This window comes from Notolepis coatsorum, assembly GCF_963971535.1.
Source record: "Notolepis coatsorum genome assembly, chromosome: 2".
In the NCBI taxonomy this organism is placed as follows: Eukaryota; Metazoa; Chordata; class Actinopteri; order Aulopiformes; family Paralepididae; genus Notolepis; species Notolepis coatsorum.
This window is the reverse complement of record NC_140166.1, coordinates 18868406-18892591: the sequence shown is the minus strand read 5'-3', so window position 1 is coordinate 18892591 and position 24186 is coordinate 18868406. Positions and strand designations below refer to the sequence as shown.

The 24186-nt window shown below is 43.3% G+C and overlaps 1 protein-coding gene across 2 annotated transcripts in view; it reads left to right on the top strand.

Moving 5' to 3' along the window:
* card9 (caspase recruitment domain family, member 9) overlaps nucleotides 1-24186 on the top strand; it is a 49804-nt gene that overhangs the window by 24146 nt on the left and 1472 nt on the right. The window contains exons 9-12 of one of the 2 annotated variants that reach the window (XM_084309341.1): nucleotides 4081-4269; nucleotides 4378-4429; nucleotides 20759-20883; nucleotides 22594-22643. In XM_084309341.1, the coding sequence (XP_084165467.1) occupies nucleotides 4081-4269; nucleotides 4378-4429; nucleotides 20759-20883; nucleotides 22594-22643 (416 nt within the window). The remainder of the gene's footprint in view (nucleotides 1-4080; nucleotides 4270-4377; nucleotides 4430-20758; nucleotides 20884-22593; nucleotides 22644-24186) is intronic. The other variant, XM_084309340.1, reaches the window with a different exon arrangement.

The following is a 24186-nucleotide window of genomic DNA, read 5'->3' as shown; positions in this document are numbered from 1 at the left end:
TATGGTATTATTATTATTTCAGTGATAGTAGTCTTATTGTAATGATAATAATATAGTGCTTCTGTTATTATTTCAGTGATAGTATTATTCTAATGCTACTAATATAGTTCTGGTGTTATTATTTCAGTGATAGTAGTCTTATTGTAATGATAATAATATAGTGCTTCTGTTATTATTTCAGTCAATCAATCAATCAATCAAATTTATTTATAAAGCACATTTCACATGACGCGTGTCAACCAAAGTGCTGTACAGAGGGTAAATACATAAATACATAAGATACATATAGACAACAATCACACTCCGTTTTATGGGAGGGCACACAGGCAAACACATAGAAAAACAGGGCATGAGTCAGTGAACGGGAAAGGCTAGTAGGTAGAAGTGGGTTTTGAGCCTCGATTTGAAGGCATCTATCGAGGGGGCGAGCCTAATGGAGGTGGGGATGCTGTTCCACAGTTCAGGGGCTGCGACAGCAAAGGCACGGCCCCCCCTGAGCTTGAGGTTAGACCTCCGGACTGTCAGGAGCCTCTGATCGGCTGACCTGAGGGACCTGGTGTTGGAATAGGGGGATAGGAGGTCTGAGATGTAGGAGGGTGTGTGACCATTAAGGGCTTTAAAAACAAATAGGAGAACCTTAAAATCTATCCTGTAGCGTACTGGGAGCCAATGAAGGGAGGCAAGGACAGGGGTGATGTGGTCTCTCTTGCGGGTTCCGGTCAACAGTCTGGCAGCAGCGTTTTGTACCAGTTGTAAGCGGGACAGGGAAGACTGGTTAATGCCTATATAGAGGGAGTTGCAGTAGTCTAATCTAGATGAAATGAAGGCGTGAATGACTCTCTGAAGGTCTGCAGGGGAGAGAAGGGCTTTGAGTTTGGCAATGGTGCGTAGTTGGAAAAAACATGCCTTTACCACTGAGTTTACTTGTCTGTCAAATTTAAATTGTGGATCAAAAATGACACCTAGGTTCTTGACATACGGCTTGATACAGTGATAGTATTAAGTGTGTTCCAGTGGCTGACCACATTTTTTGGTGAAGCACAAATTATTATATTATATTATATGTTAAATATAACATCCCCCCCCAATGTGTGTGTCAGTGGTGGCTGTGAGTTAAAAATATTGGAAAGGACGGGAGAGATAAAAAAAAATTTAATAAAGAAGTACAGACACACAGTGTGGTTATGAAGACAGCAGACAGACACTACAGTTAAAGACAACAGGCACTAGTAATAAATACCTTGGAGTAACTCTTGACACACACGCCTCACTTACAAACATCACATCAATAGCTTAGTCAAGAAGGCAAATCAAAAACTATTAGTTTACAGCCAGATCAGACCATTTCTCACCCTCACTGTTTCAAACCCATATCTACATGCAATTTTTCTTTCACCAATATCTTACTGTCTCCCAATCTGGTCCCTCACAACAAAGGAAATTATAGGAAATTATATGGGTAGGAGGGGTGGGGGAAACTGTACAACTGTACACAATCATCAAATTTGCTGACGACACAGTAGTGGTGGGCCTGATCTCTGCAAACGACGAGAGGGCCTACCTGGAAGAGGTCAAGGTCCTGGCGGGATGGTGCCAGGAGAACAGACTCTCCCTGAACGTCAGCAAAACAAAGGAGATGATTGTGGACTTTAGGAGGTCGGGGGTCAGGGACTACAGCCCCCTCAGCATCGACGGGGCACCGGTTGAGAGAATGAACAGTTTTAAGTACCTCAGAGTCCACATTTCCGAGGACTTGACATGGACCACACACATTGACAGTGTTGTGAAGAAGGCACGACAACGCCTCTACTTCCTCAGGCGCCTAAGGAAGTTCCAAGTCAGTCAGAAGATCCTTAAGAACTTCTACTCATGTACAATAGAGAGCATCCTGACTGGCAATATCACCTCCTGGTTTGGGAATAGCACCGCACAAGACCGTAGCAGACTACAGAGAGTGGCACGTTCAGCCAAACGCACAATTGGAGGGGGGCTTCCCACCCTCCAGAACATTTACAACAAGCGGTGCAGGGGTAAGGCTAAGAGAATCATCAAGGACTCCAGCCACCCAAACAACTGCCTCTTTGAACTGCTGCGGTCAGGCAAGCGATACCGGAGTCTCATGGCGAGCACAGAAAGACTCAGAAGAAGCTTCTATCCCCAGGCCATCAGGCTGCTCAACGAACAATAAACACTATGCAACAACCATCAAATGCACACAGCACACACATCCACATGCGCACACTCACTTTAAACAAACAACACACTGCAGCACCCACTCTCCACACTTAGATCACCTAAACACACTTTATATTTATTGGTAAAGGATTTGCACTACAACTCGTACACCTTACTGTAAATTGTAACTAAATTGTACCTCATCCCATTTCTGCTTTGCACTATATAGTATTGTATATTATTACATTGCATAGTATATTGTATATTGTATGGTAACTCAGTTACTTCTATTCTGCATCGAACATTGTACATATGTCTATACTGAACACTGTGACTTCTATTTTTACTTCTATTACATGCTATACTATTTTATTTCATACTTATCTATAGCACAGTCTCTGGAGCGTAACAGTAAGAAGCATTTTGTATAAAAGTATTCTGTACTTCTGTATGACAACTATTAAAGAAACTTGAAACACACACACACACACACACACACACACACACACACACACACACACACACAAGGACGGGATGGGTTAGGCACAGAGACTCAATCGCATCGGCGATTGAGGAAAGACAATGCATGTGTGTGTGTGTGTATCCCGGTGTGTGTGTGCCACTCCAATTGCATGTCCAGTTTGTTGCATGCCGAATAAAGACCCCCTAAAGAGGTCCTGCATTACACACGCAAGGCCACAGCGGGCCAATTAATTCATAATCAACACAGGCCCGCCCCACACAGCTACTAAATATTAAAAAAAAAAATGTCACTCACCATTGACGACTTACTTCTTACGAGGAAATAGTGTCCCTCCCATCTGATCACTTGTAAATTAAATCCATCCTTCGATATTTTTTGATGAAACGTTCAATGACCTCCTCTGCTTGCAAACCGTAGCAAATCAGGCAATGCAACAAACAGCAGTCTTTTGTGATCTAATCGATCCTTCATTTGCGTGAGGATGCTGTTGAAATCCACTGAACATTGTTCTGTTGATGCGTGACACACGTTCCATTTTCGGGACTCCGACTCCGACAGGTGGTCACTCAGACAGTCACCCAAGCGATTGCCAAAGCAGTGCACTCACAAAAGCTGTGGGCTCACCTATCCCATCTTCCTCTTCTTCTTCTTCCTCTGGGTGAACGTTTTGATGACTTAGCTATTAGCTAACGTTAGCTACAACAAGTTAGCTTACAGACAGTCCAAGCCGGCACGTTCACGTCAACTACACTACTTCAACTGAGATAGAAAAATATATATCAAACGATGCACAATAAGTTGATGAACAATTGAATATAGATCTTAAAATATGAATTATTATATTAGGCAAATTAATCTCTTCTTTTCTCTAACGTTATGTCAGTCTCTTTCAAATCAAGTTGCACACACAGTCAATAGGGTCCAGCTGCAGTTCCGTCTCATTAGCTGGGGCCATTCTCTGATTGTATCTCAAGGTTGTCAACACAATGTAACACGGCCATGAACGCCAATCAATCAAGTGCGCTAAGCCTCCCTAACCGCCTTTTTTTTTTCTCTTTCTTTCTCAAATACCCTATTTTGATTGGATTATTAGATTCTTAAGCCCTGCCCAGTGCACCAAATTTGCAGTGACTGATTGACAGCTGACAGCCTGACCAGCATCAATGTGTTATGGGATCAGGGTCAGAGAGCTGTCACTTGGACATTTGTGAAGAAAAAAAAAATTCACTGGCATTGTTTTTTTCACAGAGGAAAACATTTCTAATAAAAAAATAATTAAAAAAATAAAAATAATAATAATAATAATAAAAATATGTAATAATTATTTAATTTTTTTTCCCCCCATCTGTATACTAGTGAAGCACTGCCTCACTAGTAGTCATGCAATAACCTCCACTGGTGTGTTCATGTTGTTCTTCCAGGCCCTGGCGTCGCGTGCAGAGCTCCATGCAGAGTCCTGCTCTCTGCTGCACGATAAGGATCAGTACAGACAGCAGGTGCGTCAGCTGGCGGAGCGATCTGATAGGCTGCAGCTGCAGCTGTTCCGCTCCAAGGGGGAGGAGCTACATCTCCAGACACGCCTCCGCAGACTGGCCTGTAGTCAGCAGCAGGTAGGACCAATGCGCACACGCACACACACACACACACACACACACACACACACACACACACACACACACACACACACGCTGAATCAGTTTTCTTCTGCTTCTCCTCAGTGTGAGCCGAGCCACAGCCAGAGCAGTGAAGAAGACAGCACAGACACTAAAGGTCAGGGGTCATTCTTCTAGAGTTATTGGGTCTCATTCACCAACGAACTTAGGACAAAATATCTGACCAATATCTGACCAATTAAGACATTTTCGGGCCGATTTTGGGATTCACCAACCGTCCCTTGTCTTGGATTCTGTCCTAACTAAGAGCAGGATTTAGGATCCCTGAATAGCAGTCGTAAGTTGACAGACTGGTGTGCGCCGTGTTCTTAACACATTGGGCACCAGACCCGAGATTTCCCGGGTTATCTCGCCAGCGGTTGAGCGCCAAAACCTGAGATTTCTCGGGTTTTCATCGTTTTTTCTTTTATTCGATTTTTTTATTCTATGCAGTGTCACGGACCTCTGTGTTACCATAGGAAATCATTCTGAGAACCCCAGAGTGCAATACCGGCCGCATCCTGCTAGGTGGCAGTATCGCCCACCCCTTGAAACCTTATTTCACACTTGTAACAGAGCGGCTTTAACCTGCCTGGTAAAAGTACGCCTGTCCCTTTATGGCTGTCAATTACGGATGCGCTCATATGGGCTCTGATAGCGGATAGGAGGAGAGACGTGACGCGGAAGTGAGAGCGGCGAGTTTGGATGTTTGTTTCAATGAAGGAAGACGTGCAGCCGATATAAAGAACAGTGAGAAAGTGAACAGTATTAGATCATGTTGAAAACGCGCAAGTAAACCTTACCTGGCACGGGATGACCAACGTGGATTAGTCCAGACATCTACCTGATCATCTTCTTCACCCAACGCAAACTTCGGTGCGGTAAGCTACACGCTGCACTGTGTTTGTTTGCCCCTGTTCCGAGGCTGTGATGCAAGCGTCTCCAACTCCAACATTCCCCTCTCCAAGCTTCCTACAGGCAGCTACACCTCTCCAGCCCTAACCCAAACGCCCCAAGCCCAAACGCCCCTCTCTCCCCCTTGCACTCGCATCACACACAACACACACACGCACACACACGCACACACACTCGCTCACACATCTTTTCTTTTGAGACTTTCTATTTTGGGTCATTCATTCGCTCATTTGCGTTGTGTTCATCACAAACTATTGAGAGTCTGAACTATTGACAAACGGATATACATGATCACGGACTGAACTGAATTGAGTGACCTGACTGGTTTATGGGAGTTTAATACACATTGCTGGACTGAAAATTAATTGTTTGTTTTATGAAATGTTTGCTTATGATTTGAATTGAATCCAATACATGGACATTTTGATTTTGAATTGAGCATGACTCTCGAGTGGTTTTTTGAATTTATGAAAAAGTAATTGATTGTTACATTTTAGCAAACTAACCTATGATTTAGCTTGCTCAGTAGTCTAGGCTTACTATTAATTAAATCAATTATTTGTCTACCTTTATGTGGTACAGTCTTATGCCGGAGCTATAGGCCTAATTAACCAATTAAAAATGTAATTTGATTTGCACTGGCAGGGTTTGGCCCTGTCTGGCGCCCAACGGGAAAATATTATAGGCACTATAAGTAGACACCACTACATAAAATGGCGCCCAACATGGGGCCTAGCTGAACCAAGGTTTAAAGGTACTGTGTAAAAAAAAAAAAAAAAAAAAAATTTTACTTTGTTATTTTGTTTAAAGGTGCATTACACTATTTTCTTTAAAGGTGCATTACGTTATTTTGTTTAAAGGTGCATTACACTATTTTCTTTAAAGGTGCCTTACGCTATTTTGTTTAAAGGTGCATTACGCTATTTTGTTTAAAGGTGCGTTATGCTATTTTGTTTAAAGGTGCATTACGCTACTTTGGTTAAAGGTGCAGTTGACAACATTTTGAAAAGTGAAAAAAATTGATATTGTGAAGGTTTGAAGCATTGCTCTATGTGGGTTCATTAATGTGCTGTGTGCTGCTCTAAATAATTGATTTTGGTTTATAACCTTACATAAAGCACATTCCACCCACTGATTTCACAATGTCTAATGGCGCTGATGCTGCACCTGCACCAAGCAAACCGTCCCCAACCTCACCAGACCTAGACACAAAAACAGAAGGTCTAGAGTTGGATCTAAAGGGACCAGACCTTCCAGATGTTGATACTCCCTTAAAGTCTGATACAGAGAGACCTGACCAAAGGGGTATTATACAAATGAGATTTGAGAATTTTCAACGTCTAAGGGGCGAGGAGTCTCCAATGCAGTTCCCGGCAACCAGGAACCATTACTAATCAACCTCCAAACGGACCCTGCTTCGCTAACAGGAACAGAGGAAACCAATGTTCTTCTGCAACCTGGACAATTCTCAACTGACTCTGGAAAACACAAGGCTGCCTCTTCGGACTCCATGTCTCCCCCAAACTCCGACACCTTGTCCCCAATTGGCTTACCAGGAGTCATGGCTACCCCGGCAAGGGATTTGAACCAACTGGCTTACCAAACTCAGGGAAATTGGTTACAGTTGTGTCAGACAATGGATCAGCAGAAATTGACAATGCAACAATTGACCAAATATGTGCAGGACTTCAATAACCACTCTGACACGAGACTCCAAGCTCTTGGACTACTGTATTGCACAGGTGACTTGGGTAAACGCCCAACTGGAGGAGATGAGAGTAAAGATGAAGGAGCAATCAGATAACCACGAGAGCAAAGTTCTCTCTATGGAAATTAAACTGGATGCTCTCGATCTAAAACTCACTAACATTCCTCCCGCCTCACTGTTTCATCCCCCAAACTATCAGGGATTGCCTACAGGCTCTATTTTCACACAACCTTCAGCATTCAGTACAGTTTCTCCGCTGGCAACAGCCAGCGCAAGTACTGTACCAACCATGGTAACAACCACAACCACTGCTCCAACCACATTATCTACAAGATCAGTCATCACCAAGAGTATCAAGCTGACTTTTCCAACCTATGGAAAGCTAGATGATGACCCTGATCCACTGAATTATCTGACCAAATGCCATGATTTTCTGGCTCTATAGCCCTTATCCGACTCAGATCTCCTGGCAACATTCAGAACCGTGCTTCGTGGTACAGCTCGTGACTGGTGGGAGATCCTCTGTAACTACATGGAGCCAATTTGAAACTGCTTTTATGTCTGCGTATCTAACTGATGATTATGAAGATGAGTTAGCAGACCGAATCAGAACAAAAATCCAAGGAGAGAAGGAAACTATAAGAGACTTTGCTTTCTCTTATAGGGCTCTTTGTAAAAAGTGGAAACCCTCTCTCACTGAAGAGCTCATAGTAAAAATGATTTTGAAAAACATCAAACCGTATCTTGCAAGTCAACTCCGAGGGCGAGTTCAGACCACTGAGGAGTTGGTGCGTCTGGGAATCCAACTTGAAAGGGATCACGAGCTCCAACTTGAGGATGACAAGAGGACCAACCTAAGAGCTCCTCAAACTCAGATTAGGACACCCAGCGTTCCGAATCAAGTCCAGGATGGACCGCCTGTGATTTGTTGGAGATGTAAAGGACAACATCCTCCTGGTTCTTGTCCCCAATATAAACCTCCTGACCACTCCAAACCCTTCAATCGACAACAAAAAACATATTCTGCACCGAAAGGTCAACACCCAAGTAACAGCTTGGTGTCCACAGCTGTCACCTCAAAATGACGTGACAAGTCAGCACAACCTTCCGTGGAGAACCTCTCTCCGGTTCAGAGTACTTCAAAACAAAGTTCTCCTTGTGGCCCCTCTACCCTATTGGTGGTACCCATCACTCTGGGAGCATGGCGGGGAAAGGCTGTCTTGGATACAGGTGCAAGTTACACCCTTCTCCATGAGTATCTATGGGCGGAGCTCAACAGAACCAAAGAAGAGCTTACTCCCTGGGAAGATGGACCTTTGTATCTCGCTAATGGACAGGCACAAGTTCCACTTGGTTGGGGGAAGCTGGAAATCGACCTTCACGGGAAACTCTTCACCTTACCGGTGGTCATGCTGGATCAGAGAGGCCTGGCTTTTGGAGTTGTCCTGGGGTTGAACTTAATTTCTCTCAGTGGGCTGCAAATCAACGTGGCTGATGGAGAATATAGTTTTAAATCTAACCCTGCAGAAGTCTTTCCATTTCAACCAGGTAGTGCTAATGGTCCTAGGAAGGAGAAACAACACTACACAAGGAAATTATGCCTGATAAGTGCTCTTCCTCCTCCTGTGTTGACACTGGAACCAGTACGCCTGGATGCGAAGGATTATATCCACAATGCTGTCACACAAGCTCAACTGCAAGATGATGAAAAGGAGCAGTTAAGAGGAATTCTTGAGTCTAACCCCAAAGTGTGCACAAATGAGGCGGGGAGAACTGATGTGCTGCTTCACAAGATATACCCCACCACCAATGTGCCGATCAAACAAAGGCCTTACAGGATGTCTCCGGGAAAGCAAGCCATTGTGGAGGAACAACTGAAAGATATGCTAAGTGCGGGGATCATCGAACCATCATACTCAGGGTGGGCCTCCCCAGTGGTGCTGGCTCCAAAGAAGGATGGAGGTCACCGTTTTTGTGTGGACTTCAGACGGATCAATGCTGTGACCGAAACTGATGCATATCTGCTACGCAACATCAACGAGATCATTGAATCACTCTCTGGATCTGTGATCTTCTCTACGATTGATCTCAACAGCGGCTATTGGCAAGTGCCCATGGATCCAGAGAGCAAGTCAAAAACTGCATTCATAACATCTCGTGGATTGTACCACTTCAACGTAATGCCTTTTGGACTGAAAAATGCTCCTGCAACATTCCAAAGACTAATGGAGACTGTCTTGAGAGATCTCCGTGCTCATATCTGTCTCGTCTACCTCGACGATATCATTATTTATTCTATGTCTGTGACCGAACATTTCCAGCATCTACAGCAAGTCATAGAGAGGCTTGCACAAGCAAATCTGACCATCAACCTGAAGAAGTCCAAGTTCTGCCTCCAGGAAATAAAATGTCTTCAAGTTTCAAGTTTCTTTATTAGTTGACATGCAAAGATACAGAATACCTTCACATGGAATGCTTTTCTTGGACACATCGTCAGTGCCAAAGGAGTTTGTGCAGACCCTGACAAGGTTGAGGCCATCCGAACGTATCCAGTTCCAAAGAATATCAAAGAAGTTCAGCGGTTCCTGGGGTTTGCCGGATGGTACCACAGATTCGTTCCAGGATTCTCCAAGATTGCTGAGCCAATCAATGATCTAAAAAAGAAAGGACGACCATTCATATGGAGTCAAGTCAAGTCAAGAGTTTTAATTGTCACGGCATACAGGTATACAATGAAATGCGGCGAAAGAGTCCTGAGTGCCAGAATGCATTTAACCAACTGAGGGAATGTTTGTCATCTCCTCCTATCTTGGGTCATCCCAACCCAGATCATCCTTTTCTTGTATACACTGATGCAAGTGATACTGGTCTTGGAGCCATACTGACACAGAAGAAGGAAGGTGGTACTGAAGATCAGATGGGCTCTGCGACTTCAGCGATTCGACTTCATCATTGAATATCGAAAAGGAAAACTGAATGTTGCTCCAGATGCACTTTCCAGGATTCCAACAGGTGCTGGATGCAACCTGTATTCCAGCAAGAAGGATTCTGGAACACTTCCGATATCCCTTGCACAGGTATGGGAGGAACAACACAAAGATGCCAAGATTGAGACCATCTTTAAGGCTCTGGCAGAAGGAAGTTCTGTGGAAAATGACTATGCGGTCCTGGAAGATAAGGTGTACCGAAAAGCTCAAGGGCAAGATGGACAGTTTCATTATCGGGTCTACGTCCCAGCAACCCTGATTCCGCAAGTCCTCCAGGCTTACCATGAGAACCCGCTATGTGGACATGGGGGTATCTTCAAAACCTACAAGAGGCTTCAGGAAGTGGCATTCTGGCCAGGAATGTGGACCGATGTCAAGGCACATGTTAAATGCTGTGTGAAGTTCAGAGCCTGAAGTCCGACAACAGGAAGCCTGCAGGAAGGATTCAGCAACACTCAGTAAGGGGACCAAATGAGTTGCTAGGAGTGGATATAATGGGACCCCTTCCACGGAGTCCAGAACAGAATGAATATCTTCTTGTCCTAGTGGACTATTTCACAAAATGGGTGGAATTCTTCCCCATGCGACAAGCGAACTCGCAGACAATCGCCCGCATCCTGAAGAAAGAAATCTTTACGAGATGGGGTGTGCCAGATTTTATACTGTCAGACAGAGGATCACAGTTTGTGTCATCTTTATTCAAGGAACTCTGCGAGAAATGGACAGTGACACCCAATCACCCACAGACGAACATGACAGAACGGGTGAATCGCACTCTGAAGTGTATGATCTCCTCCTACGTGGAAGACAACCACAGGAAGTGGGACCAATACTTACCGGAGTTCAGATTTGCCTTGAATTTGGCCGTTCAGGAAACCACAGGAGTTACCCCTGCAGAGTTGCAGCTTGGAAGGAAACTGACCAGTCCAATGGATAAGGTCCTGAGAGGCAAGATTCTTCCTCCTGATGCTCCAGCATATGATGTGGTTCATCAGCTGAAGACTCTCCACGCCAAAGCCGAGGAAAGTAGCAGGAAGGCTCGTGTGAGACAGCTACGGAACTACAACAAGAACAGGAGGGATGTCAGTTTCAAGTTCCAAGCAAGGGTGTGGGTAAGGAACTTTCCACAGTCCAGTGCAGCCAAGAACTTTACTGCCAAGCTGGCCAGCAAGTGGAAAGGACCCTATCGCGTAATAACACAAACTGGTCCCGTCAACTACCAAGTTGTACGAGAGGACACTGGTGGAGATGTGAGGACAGTACATGTCTGTAACCTCAAACCTTTCTACCCTACAGCCGAGGATTTGGATGAACAGGAAAAGAAGGAAGTCCTGGAAATCCTGAATGATGATAGCTTGGAAGACGAGTTCCTGGGATTTGAGTAACTAACGTTCACCACCAAAGGTGTTTTTTCACAATGGGGGGGGGGGGGGGAAGTGGGGGAGAGAGTGTAACAGACATACACACAGATCTTTTCTTTTGAGACTTTCTATTTTGGGTCATTCATTTGCTCATTTGCGTTGCGTTCATCACAAACTATTGAGAGTCTGAACTATTGACAAATGGATATACATGATCACGGACTGAACTGAATTGAGTGACCTGACTGGTTTATGGGAGTTTAATACACATGCTGGACTGAAAATGAATTTTTGTTTTATGAAATGTTTGCTTATGATTTGAATTGAATCCAATACATGGACTACCTTTATGTGGTACAGTCTTATGCTGGAGCTATAGGCCTAATTAACCAATTAAAAATGTAATTTGATTTGCATTGGCAGGGTTTGGCCCTGTCTGGCGCCCAACGGGAAAAATATTATAGGCACTATAAGTAGACACCGCTACATACTGTGTCACATAAAAAAAAATGTATCTACTTTTTCTCCTTATTTTTCTATTTTTCTCCTATCCCAATTTCGCCTTGCCAGTTCTCCCTTCAATTTTCCCTGCCCCTGTCTCGAACGGTCGGCTGCAGTGAGGACCAAGCCTTGCATCACGTACCTCCGGTACACGAGGAGGCAGCTGTCGCATCTTTTCACCTGAACAGTGCAATCTCTCAGTGACGAGGAGTAACGCGTGGGAGGCTCACGCTGCCCCCGATACTTCCTGATTCTGCTGTACAGGTGCACCAACCAACCTGTAGGAGTCGCTGTCCACAACGTCCAATCCCCACCCACCAGCTTTCCCACCCCTAACACTGCCAATGTGTGTTAGTATGAACGACCAGCCAAGCCGGTAGCAACGCTGAGAGCTGGGCTCGAACCCAGCATCTCCTGCGTTAGTGGCGAGTACCTTGCCCACTGCTCCACTTAGCCACACTGTCACATCTAATTTTGTCCGGGCGGAGAATTTAGACCAAGCCAAGTAAATCGCTTCATCCGACCACTTCGAAACATGTTCAGCACACTTGAGGCATATCTTGTGCCACTTCATGTCAGGGACCCGATTGACATCAATACTGGAAATCACGATCAGACAATTGGAATATTCTTTTTGGGATACCTCCTAGTAAAGGTAAGGACTATATGACATCAATCCTACTTTGATCCAACAATGATTTCACATCGATCGCAACAATCATATGTAACATACTCCAAAACGTATGCCGTTGCTGATGATCAAAGCATAAAAAAATGCATTCATGATGAAACATAATACCTATTATATACCTTTGATTTGGAAATAGTAGCGTGTCCAGGCGAGCGACTCAAACGCTTTTAGCAAAATTCACATATCGCTCCATAGCACAGTTACCAGGAATTAGCCAGGATCACTGTGAAACGATACAATATTCACCACGGTATAACATGCGAACGCAGGGCCGCCTCAGGGGGTGTGCGAGCAGTGCGGTCGCACAGGGCCTCGCGGGAAGGGGGGCCTCGCACAATTTTTTTTTTCTTTTTTTTTATTATTTTCTTTTATTTTTTTCTTTTTTCTTTTTTGCAAGGCCCCCCTTCCCGCGAGGCCCTTTTTCATCACAAAAATCTAGTTTTGCTTATATGCTTATATATTTCACATTAGACACGTTTGTAGAATGTGTGTGACTTGTTCCTGGCTCTGCGGCTCTGCAGCAGACATACTCACTATTGGAGCTCTGGGGCTCTGCAGCAGACATACTATTGGTTTCAACGAAGGGAGGGGTTACATCATGTGTACGCCGGCGTGCGTCAGCTGCGTTTGACTATTTCGGCGTGCAGCTTTGGAGGTTATGCTTAGTTATGCCAGCCAAGAGGAAGAGGACGGTCATTCGGCAGATGGACTGAAGATGAAAGTTGTTGCATGTTAGACAGTTCAGTCAAGCTAGCCATGTCGGCTTAGCTAAAGGCAGGGACAGCTAGTTAGCTTTAGCTACGTTATAATATCGAGTGCTTACGTGTGGTTCAGTCGGGATAGCCATGATGATGTCGGCTAGTAGCTAGCTTAGCTAAAGGCTAACTAGCGTTAGCTAACCTAGAGAGAGCGCAGCATTGTTATGCCAAGATGAAGAGGACGGTCATTCGGCAGATGAACTTCGTCAACTCCACGCGGTTGTCTCCATCCTCTTGGACGTTTGGTGAGTTTTTAATGCACTCTATTCTATTCCCGCCGTGGATATATCTCTCTCTCTCTCTCGGGAGCCAAACGGGCCGGCTAGCTGTTGTAGCTAATGTTATATTGAGCCAAAGCGGGCCGGCTAGCTAACGTTATATTGAGCCAAACGGGCCCCTAGCTTTTGTAGTAGCTAACGGTGTGTGGCCTGGTGTCAGTACCTGGCTACTCTATTTGCAGTTAGCCTATTTAGCTGATGTCGGCCATTGGCTCCTTGCTACTTTGTTTTCTCTGGTATAGACCCTCTTCTCTTTGGATTTAAGTGTTGATCTTTGTCCTTTTGGATCTATGTATATTCATGTTGCCTTTGTGAAGTTCTCTTTTCCTTCTGTTTTGTTCTTCCATTAAAAGTTGAATATCCTTTAGGGGCTCATCTTTGCTTATCTCTCTCATACATGCTCTCTCTCTAACACACACACACAGACATGCTCTCTCTCTCTAACACACAAACACACATGCTCTCTCTCTCTCTCTTTCTAACACACACAGACATGCTCTATCTCTCTCTAACACACAAAATGACATGCTCTCTCTCTATATATTTCTCTCTCTTTCTAACACACATATACATGCTCTCTCTCTAACACACACACACAAACAGACATGCTCTCTCTCTATCTCTCTCTTTCTAACACACACAGACATGCTCTATCTATCTCTCTCTCTTCAATTCAAATGGGCTTTATTTCACATTCTTGTATTTCTCCCAGTAGGTATGGGAGTTTTGAGTTATTGTCGATGTTTTCAAAGTCTCTTTGGGTGTTTGCAATTTGTGGGAAGTATGTCTTGGTATAGTGGGCAGGTTGTTAAGAAGTGGAGCTCGGTTTCCACCTCATCTTGTGTGCAGTGGGTCTGTCTTCGCTTGGGAGCCAGGTCTGCCTATGGCGGCCTTTCTCGATGGCTAGGCTGTGCTCGCTGAGTCTGTACCTAGTCAAGGATCTTCTTAGTATTGGGTCAGTCACAGTGCTCAGGTATTCTGCCACTGTGTACTCTCTGTTTAGGGCCAAATAGCATTTCAATTTGCTCTGGTTTTGGGTTGTTTCTTTCCAATGTGTCTCTCTCTCTCTCTCTCTCTGGCCTTGCTCTGGTGGAGGGTCAGGGGCATTGCCGGGTCTGTGCAGCGATAACACTGTATATTGACTGTAGAACGGGAGCTCTCTCTCGCTCTCTCTCTTGCTATATGTTGACTGTATCATGCCCAGCCTCGGGCAGCGCTATTATTTAAGAATATGTTGACTGTATGAAAAAGAAAAAAAAAATTATATATTTTTTTACCTTTTAGGGGGGGGGGGGGGATAGTTATTGTCAAATGAGCCATAGTATTGTCTCCATAGCTATAATATAGAATATAGATATAGCCCTGCACACACTGCGACGCACAGTGAAATCCCTCTCTTACAGCGGTGGCGCAATGAGGATGGCTACAACGGCTGGCGCTGAAAGTGTTAATGGCTTTATTTGGGAGGAATCATAGTGATTCCTTCATGTCAACTCTACAGGCCTCATTGGAATTAATTAATCATAATTTTAATAAATATGACAATATTTGTACAATAAAAAATCACGTTTTATATTTAAAGTCATGCCTCAATGACGCATTTGGTGTCCGAAAATAAATAATAGCACTACACAAACAGCAAATGACTTTGAATAAATAAATAAATCAGATAAATGTTATTATTTATTGTTGTTCTTTTGGACATGCTTATTGTATATATATATATATATATATTTTTTTTTTCAAACTTTATTTAAAATCGTAAGCTTCTGAGGTTTCCCTCATTTACAGAAACGACGATTGTACAACATGTAAACAGCACATAATACAAGCAATATTCACAGAAAATTAAACACTAGAGTAAAAATAAAAAACGTTTAAAATAATTTAAAAAGATCAGCTAAAACAGTTACAGGTAGTCACACAATCGTCTGAAATCGTATGTTTAAACATACCAATGGAAGGGAGAACCTCCAATTTCAGAGAGAGTTGAAGGACATTCCATGAGTTAGAGGCATCAAAGGAAAAAGCTGACTTCCCTAGATCAGAACAAACTTGAGGGACGCTAAGAACCATCCAGTCATTCGATCGAGTTGATTAGGTTCCAATATTCTAATCTAACAGTGAAGAGATATAAACAGGTTGTTTACCAATAAGGGCTAAGCTGCAAGGGCCCACATGTGGGCCCTTTTGAGGATGATTTGCCCACCGGAATTTTGGCGACCTCTAGTGGCTCGGTTGTGCATATCTTTTAATACAATATATATATCGAATTAAAGCCCCATTTGTTGCCCTTTCAGGTGACAAAATCCGTTCAGCGGTTCTCGAGTTACATGCCGCTATTTGAGGCTTGTGCAAAGTACACGATATTGCGCACAATACTCCCGACTCTTGGGGCTCTAGTTCCGTCAATCATTTGGCGATCTCGAAAATGATTGGACAGGGTTGTAGCCAATAATTGTGGCCTTCCAATGATATCCCATCTGGGGATGTATGAATCAGGGATCTAGGTAAAAAACTCACGAGCGAAAACAGGAAGAGAAAAAACACAGAATGAATTGAAGTTTATGAGAAAACTGCGTTTTCTTTTGTACACAGTTTACCAAAATCACTCCTAATCACTCATTTCTGAACGGATCTTTATGAAATTTGGACATGTACTACATAAGCCCCCAGTCATTCTGCGGAAATACTACTTCTGGAATACTAACTACTACAGAGAAAAGCTTTTCTACAACTCAAGTTCAGACCTATGTTACTCTATTTCATTAGCACTAAAGGTGAGTTGTCCTTATTGTATCAGAAACTTCAGAATGTCATCTTTCAAAAGAGACCAGGCTGATGCATGTGGTATAAGTATAAAGTATTTTGGGGGCGGCTACGTGGCGTAGTGGGCAAGGCGCTCGCCACGAAATCTGGAGAAATCTGGGTGGGGATCGGGCGGTGTGGACAGCGACTCCTACAGGTCGGTTGGTGCGCCTGCGCAGTAGAATCAGGAAGTGTCGGGGGCAGCGTGAGCCTCCCACGCGTTACTCCTCGCCACTGAGAGATCGAGCTGCGCAGGTGAAAAGATGCGACTGCTGTTACCTCAAGTACCGGAGGGGACTTGTGCTATGTATGACTTAGTCCACATTGCAGCCGGCTTGTGGGAGGCAAGAAACAGCGTTCGTGACAGGGGAGGGTTGAATTGGATGATACGAAATTGGGATGGGAGAAAATATAGAAAATGGGAGAAAAAGTGGATACAAAAAAAAAGTATAAAGTATTTTGGTTTGCAAAAAAAGTATGCAGTCCTCAAAAACGAAAACTAAAATGGCCAATTTTGGGGGCGCCTGTAAAAATAAGTATTGGAGATATAATGTTGTTTGCAATGATTGTTGGAGCCACTTCATCCACAACAGCGTACCCCGGTCAGAGAGCGGACACACTTTTGTCAGACACAGCCACAATGTAGAAAGGGGTAGCACTAGAACTAGCAAACTCTTCCACACAACTCATACAATGCAAGGGGCATTGAGAACATAATAACTAACATTCTCACATAGCAAGTGAGAAAATTAAGAACAACTGTATTTCAGCAAATATACTTAATTCTCTCTCTCTCTCTCTTATATTATTCTAATGACTTGTTTTATTAGGAGATCACAGATACTGTGCTGCCCTATAGTAGTGTAGTATAATTCCCAGCTCAAACTGTAAAACTACTGTAAAAAATGGGTAGGAAGATATGGTTGAAGTCTGCATTTCCCAAGACAGGTCAACAAGCTACTGGGAGATTTGAAACTGGTATGATCGATACACCACACTTGGTCTAGTCTCATATTAGTCTGAACAACATTCAATACTAGGGGGGGTCTGTCTGTTAAAAGTGAGGCCCTGGGGGAGAAATGGATTAGCATTCCCCGTTTTAGATAGCCTCTGTTCCCCCTGGGGGGAACAGGTGAAAACAATAGGTTGTGAGTGACTGGCAGGCCGACTTACCAGTTCAAAGGCCGGTGCTATTGACACAGCCGACGGAGGAACAATAGAATAGAAGGTAACACCCAGACCTTGCGATCTCCCTAGAAACCGGTTTGGGCCACAGGCGGTGACCAAGTAAGACAATATAGATTCCCATAAACAGAAGAATATATATGCTAATGAAAACCATTAGACTATTCTCCACTGTTGTAAAAATTGTGCCAGTAAAAAACAGTCAAAGTGTAACAGTTGAAGACATTTAGTTCCACAAAGAGTGCATAGTGCTTATCTCCCTGAGTGAATTTACATACAAGTGTTACAAGCAGCTGGAACAATGGACCTTTAGGTCACAATGCGCCTGTTAGATGCTGCAGGCATCCTGTGAGCACGCCGTAGAGACAAAATGTCTAAGGAGGAGTTAAGTTTTACTACTCCAGTAATTAAAGTATGTTTATATCCTTAAAGAAGCTCCAAATTAAACTGCAAATATTACTGTTATGTTGTGCTAATAATCTTGGACGTAATGATATGAAATATGCTGTGTTTATGACCAAAGAAATCACCAAAGTTTGCCATAAAACTCTTTCTGAACCAATCTGGAGAATACCCATAATACTGAAAATTAGCTGCTTATAAGGGATATTAACTTAAGCTAAAAGGAATGATTAAAATGCAACAGGATTGTCTTAAAACCAAAGAGAATATCCTATACTCAACAATAGGTTAACATAGGTATTTAAGACACTAGGAAATTCGACAAAAGAACTAACCTGTTTAGGTAATTAAAGTTAAGAAAGAATCCTTGGGTTTTAAGTTAGTAAAATCAAATATTATACCTTTAAACGCTAAGACTCTAGAACAATATTCTTGTTCTTAAACATTAAGGACGTCCTCTTAAGGTAATCTTAAGGTAATCAAAAACGGCCCTGATATGTTTCAGCCAATCAGGATGAAGAGGTATTCCCCTCTGACGTAATAATCTAGCATATCCCAAGGGGAGGAGTCAAAGCATTAAAACTAGCATGTTCGGTAGAGAGACGAACACACACGCTTTTTTTGAACCCACCACCGGAAGAGGACGGCGAAGCTGCTTGAGCTGAGAACGAGAACAGAATCTCTTTGTTCCTTAGGAAGAAGCCACCGCCATCGAGGAATCACTGAAGACCATTCTTTTTAATTGTGTTCGATTAGTCTGATAATTGGTGATAAAAAACGGCATAGGGTTTGCATCCATCAAATATCATTGCACAATTCATTTTCCATTGAACCAGATCCTTGTTATTTCACTTTTTGACTCTGAAATAAAAGCGGATCTGAACATTAGATCAATTCTCTTCTCTTCATTTGGTGCTTCCACTCTCGCCGCTGTTCTACAAGACCGTGTTGGTCTTTATAAGTAATAGGGGTTTAACAGACGGACAAAACACAACGCAGGGTATTATATACATCGGGTTTTTAGAGACAGAACCATCCACCCCTATTACTATAGTAGTACAGTACGTACAGTACACATCTTAGCGTGGTATCTCCACAGAGTCGGGCGTGAGCAGACCAGACTCTGCGCGGCATGTCCGCAATCGTTTGAGGTTTCAGTCAAGCTTACCACCGCGTACAAATTTCCTACATTTCTCATGGCAGTTTACTACATTTAATGCAGGTCGATGTCAACCAACATGCCAAGCACCCTTTTGTGGGACACCGGTGCGTAACGACTCTGTGGAGTCTGGTCCGGTCACGCCCGACTCTGTGGAGATGTCACGCTAAGATGTGTATTGTACGTACTGTGGGGCAGCGCAGTATCTGTGATCTCGTAATAAAACAAGTCATTAGAATATTAATATAAGCCTACTGTGTTCATTAATTATGCACGTAGATTATACAGTAAGTGCGCGCGTGTGTGTGCTGACGCTACTAAATAATATAACTTTCCTCCTTTCCAATCCCAGCACTGCAGGTGCGCCTCTAACTCTCTTCGCTCTCATTGGGATTTCATTTGCACACGGCTCTGTTGGCTGGCTTTATAAGGAGCTGCCAGAGGTGTCTGTATGCAAATGAAGTAAACGGGAACGCGCATTCAAGTTTGTCAATGAGTGGCGTATCTCATTGTGGGCATCGCAGCTGTGATCATTTTGGCCACTTAACCCTTTCACTGCCGCACTATCAAGCGGTTAACCCTTTCACTGCGACAATACACAGAAGGTTAACCCTTTCACTGCCACACGACAGCCGATTACCCTTTCACTGCCACACTACAGAAGGTTAACCCTTTACTATCACACTACCGAGGTTAGCCTCTCTCGCGTTGGTGAATCTGGGTGTAATTATCGTCAAGTTTCTCTTATGACCTTCCAAGGTGGTTGTCGTAAGAGAATTCTCATGGCAAAGTTGGTGAATGAGACCCATTCTCTGTATCTCTGTTTGTTGACTGCTTTTCGCCTGCCTGTGTTTTCTTCAGGGCTGTCAACATTATTGCGTTAACGCTTGTGATTAATCTGGAAACCATAACAGTTTTTTTTTTTTTTTTTTTCGCAAATTTATCATATTACCACGATTGGCCAGAACCTCCTGCCGTAATTCCAGCACGGATGTTTACCTGACTGGAATTACTGGAAGGCACGACAAACGCAGATAACATGATGACTGAGGAATCTTTCAAATAAAAGATTATAAAGTTATTTAGCACACATAATTCATGACAAATGGCAACTGCACCTGTTCGCTTTAGATGTGGTGAAAACAGAGGAAAGGAATTTTTCTGAAGCCCTGACCAGTTTCTTGAAGTTCCAAAGGAGTGGGAGATTACAGACAAGGTCACCCAAAAAATACACGTAAATACTTAAAAGTTGTGATTAATCATGATTAATCACAGCCTATTATTGTGATTAAGATGATTAAAAAGCACTAGTTTTCCTATTTCCATGTTTAATTGTTATTATTGATTGGTATTTTGTGTCTATGTTTAGTTGTTATTGTTTACACCCACTTCCTGCCTGAATCATATGTTATGATTAAACCCACTTCCGGTCTGAATCATATATTATGATTAAACCCACTTCCTGTCGTAATTCTATGTTATGATTCAACCCACTTCCTGTCTGAATCATATGTTATGATTAAACCCACTTCCTGTCTGAATACTATGTTATGATTAAACCCACTTCCTGTCTGAATCCTATGTTATGATTCAACCCACTTCCTGTCTGAATCATATGTTATGATTAAACCCACTTCCTGTCTGAATCATATGTTATGATTAAACCCACTTCCTGTCTGAATCATGTTCTCTAGGCACTAGTGACGCGCCCAGCGGGACTTCAGGAGAAAAGAAAGATTCTGCAGAGCTGCAACACCACCACACTCCTCTCAGGGGCACTAGGGAGACCAGAGAGCACCCTTGTACATCTGCACCATGGGTAATGTAGTTTTATTTGGAAGTGTAGTCTCATGGTCAGGAGGGAGCTAGCAGCCTCTCTACCCTCCCACACCAGGACGATTATAATAAGCATTTCAACAAATCATATCCAAAGTCCGCTCTACCAAAGTCTGTATATAGAGAAGTTGGTTAATTCTACCACCATCTTGATAACGGCAACTAACGAGACTTAACAAGCCCTGACCCCTTCCACACATTGCCATCCAGTGGTTACTGCCACAGAGTCCATAGTGTTAGATCCTGATCAAACTGGCCAGTATCACGTCTTCATCTGTTTTGGCTCTCCATCCAATTCCTCTGCGTTGTGTCATTTTAATGGTCCTGACGTCTCTCCGACACTGGCTGATAAGATCCTTATCTCACCCCGTCAGTACAATCCGCAAACCATAATAATTCTCCACCTCCGTAAGAATTCGACACTTCGACACCGTGAAATACCTTATGAGGAAAAGCGTTGGTTTATTGCTATAAACAGAACCTCATAATCAGATGTTATCAGATGTTATCAAATTGTATCGTCCTTGAAGAGTCTATTCTAATGATATTTCGGTGTGTTCGTCTATCGTCCTTTTGTTATTCAGTCCAATAGTGTTCAGGCCTGGTCTTTAGCCTAACCCTCCTCGCGTTAGCCGAAGCTAATGATGATGTGGCATTCTTCCTCCCCCCCCCCCTCTCAATGAGAGGAGAGAGTGTCTTCTGTGTGATCTCAGTCCTACTCGCTCTTGGTCAGATTCTAGTCTGCCTTACACCCGGAAACACCGTTCGACTTATAGATGTTCGTCGTCGCAACGACGGCCCCGCCTTCTGGTTGTCATGTGCCGCGTTGTCATGACAACTGCTTTAATAACCTTTCACACCATTAAACGTTTCATTCACTGTTGCATTAAAGAGGTCACCCCTCTCCCTCGCTCTGGGCCTACAGTACACTCGCTCTTATCTCAGATGTTCTTACAAGGAATGTCAACAAACATTCGGCTGGCTGCTAAACATTCTGCTGGCTACTGCCTCTGAACCGCTTCTTCTATCACCGTCACATTTCGATCTCGCTGGCAGTGTGGTCATCTCTCCCCCAATCTATACATCACATACATTGAAAAAGCACCCCAAATCCTTCAATAGTTACCATGACAACGATCGTTATCATTTTAAGTTAAAACATCTTTAAACTCACGTTTCACTGCGAAATACAGTAAATGATCATTTTACTCAACATAAAATCACATGACATTTAATTATTCTCTCTGAATATGTTTGCTTTGTAACAAGTAGTTTTTTTTTTTTTTTGCCACCATCTTTAGCGTTTCTCCTTTCAAAGCTCCCAGGTTTCGTTTTGTTTGTCACTGACTTCTCCTCTGCACCCCTGCTGCTATCTTAACAGCTGTTCCACTACTATGAAAAACCTGGCTGGGACCCGGGCTGAGTGGGGAGGGACATAGTTGAATGACACTAACTGCTCAAACAGGCAACCATCCAATCAGAACCAAAGAAACCTCCTCATTGCTGTGTCTGCTGGTAGTGGATCCTCATCAAGTTGTAAAGATGGACATTTAGACAAGACAGGATGGCAGCAGTAATAGACATCTAGGCCAATTATCTATTCTCTATCTTTTCTCTCTCTCTCTGTATCTCTCTCTCTGTATCTCTCTCTCTCTCTCTCTCTCTGTATCTCTCTCTCTCTCTCTCTCTCTAGGAGGCAGACATGTCAAACCCAGAAACCAGGCCAAAGTTCTTCTATCGCAGGTTACCCTTTATTTACTTCATCTGTACATGTAAGGGATAATGTATAGCTACGAGGTCATTGTCACAAAATAATTGACCGATACAGAGTTTAGAACACAGAGGCGCCGTGCCGAGGTGTTCTAAACGCAGTGAAGGTCAATTATTTTGCGACAATGACCGAGTATAGCTATACATTATCCCGCTTATTATATGGCTAACTTACTAACAATATACCTAATTCATTTTACACCATCGACAAGACGAGATCAAATGCAGACGCAGTTGTTCTGTGGCTCCTCTGTCATCGCCGGCAGCCGGCAGGTGTGCGGACTGATTGCACCTGATCAGTGCAGCTGTGCATATGCTGAGCGCTTTCGTGACTGCGACCAAAATGCTTGATTGTGAGTGGTCAATAGCGCTCTGTTACCCGTATCAGCGGTCATTATTGCGCGTTGCCCATGGCAGCGGTCAATTATCGAGAAATAACTGACAGCTGTCAGGGGCAACCGAGCGCTATTGACCAATCACAATCAAGCATTTTGGCGAATGTTAAAACGCCATGTAATAAATATATATATCCAACCCATAATAATAGTATTAATCCTAACACAATCACCAACAATCAAATCTATAAATGGGGACATGTTTTCATTCTCTAGTTGAATTGCTGGGCTCTTGATACAAGGACTAACACTAGACAACATGCTGTCATTCTCTAGTTGACTGGCTGAGCTCTTCATACAAGGACTAACACTAGCCAACATGCTGTCATTCTCTAGTTCACTGGCTGAGCTCTAGATACAAGGACTAACACTAGACAACATGCTGTAATTTTCTACTTGACTGGCTGAGCTCTTGATAAAAGGATTAACACTAGACTACATGCTGTCATTCTCTAGTTGACTGACTGAGCTCTTGATACAAGGACTAACACTAGACAACATGCTGTCATTCTCTAGTTGACTGGCTGAGCTCTTGATACAAGGACTAACACTAGACAACATGCTGTCATTATCTAGTTGACTGAGCTCTTGATCTAAGAACTAACACTAGACAACATGCTGTCATTATCTAGTTGACTGAGCTCTCGATACAAGGACTAACACTAGACAACATGCTGTCATTCTCTAGTTGACTGACTGAGCTCTTGATCTAAGAACTAACACTAGACAACATGCTGTCAGTCTCTAGTTGACTGACTGAGCTCTTGATACAAGGATTAACACTAGACAACATGCTGTCATCCTCTAGTTGGCATTCTCTAGTCATCAAAGAGAAGCCGCCTATTCTCAGTCCTTGCCCCACAATGGTGGAATGAACTACCCATCCCAGTTAGGACAGCCGAATCCCGTCCAATCTTTCGCCGTCGACTAAAGACTCACTTCTTCAACCAGTATCTGAAATGATAAAAAAAAAAAAAAAATCTAACCCCGACTAACCTTACTGTCATGCACTTGTCCTAATAAACTAACCTACACTGTAACACGCAACACTTTGATGAACATTGTTACTCAGCTGATAGAGTTATACCCTTCTTGCTGTCTTGTCGCACAGAACTTGTAAG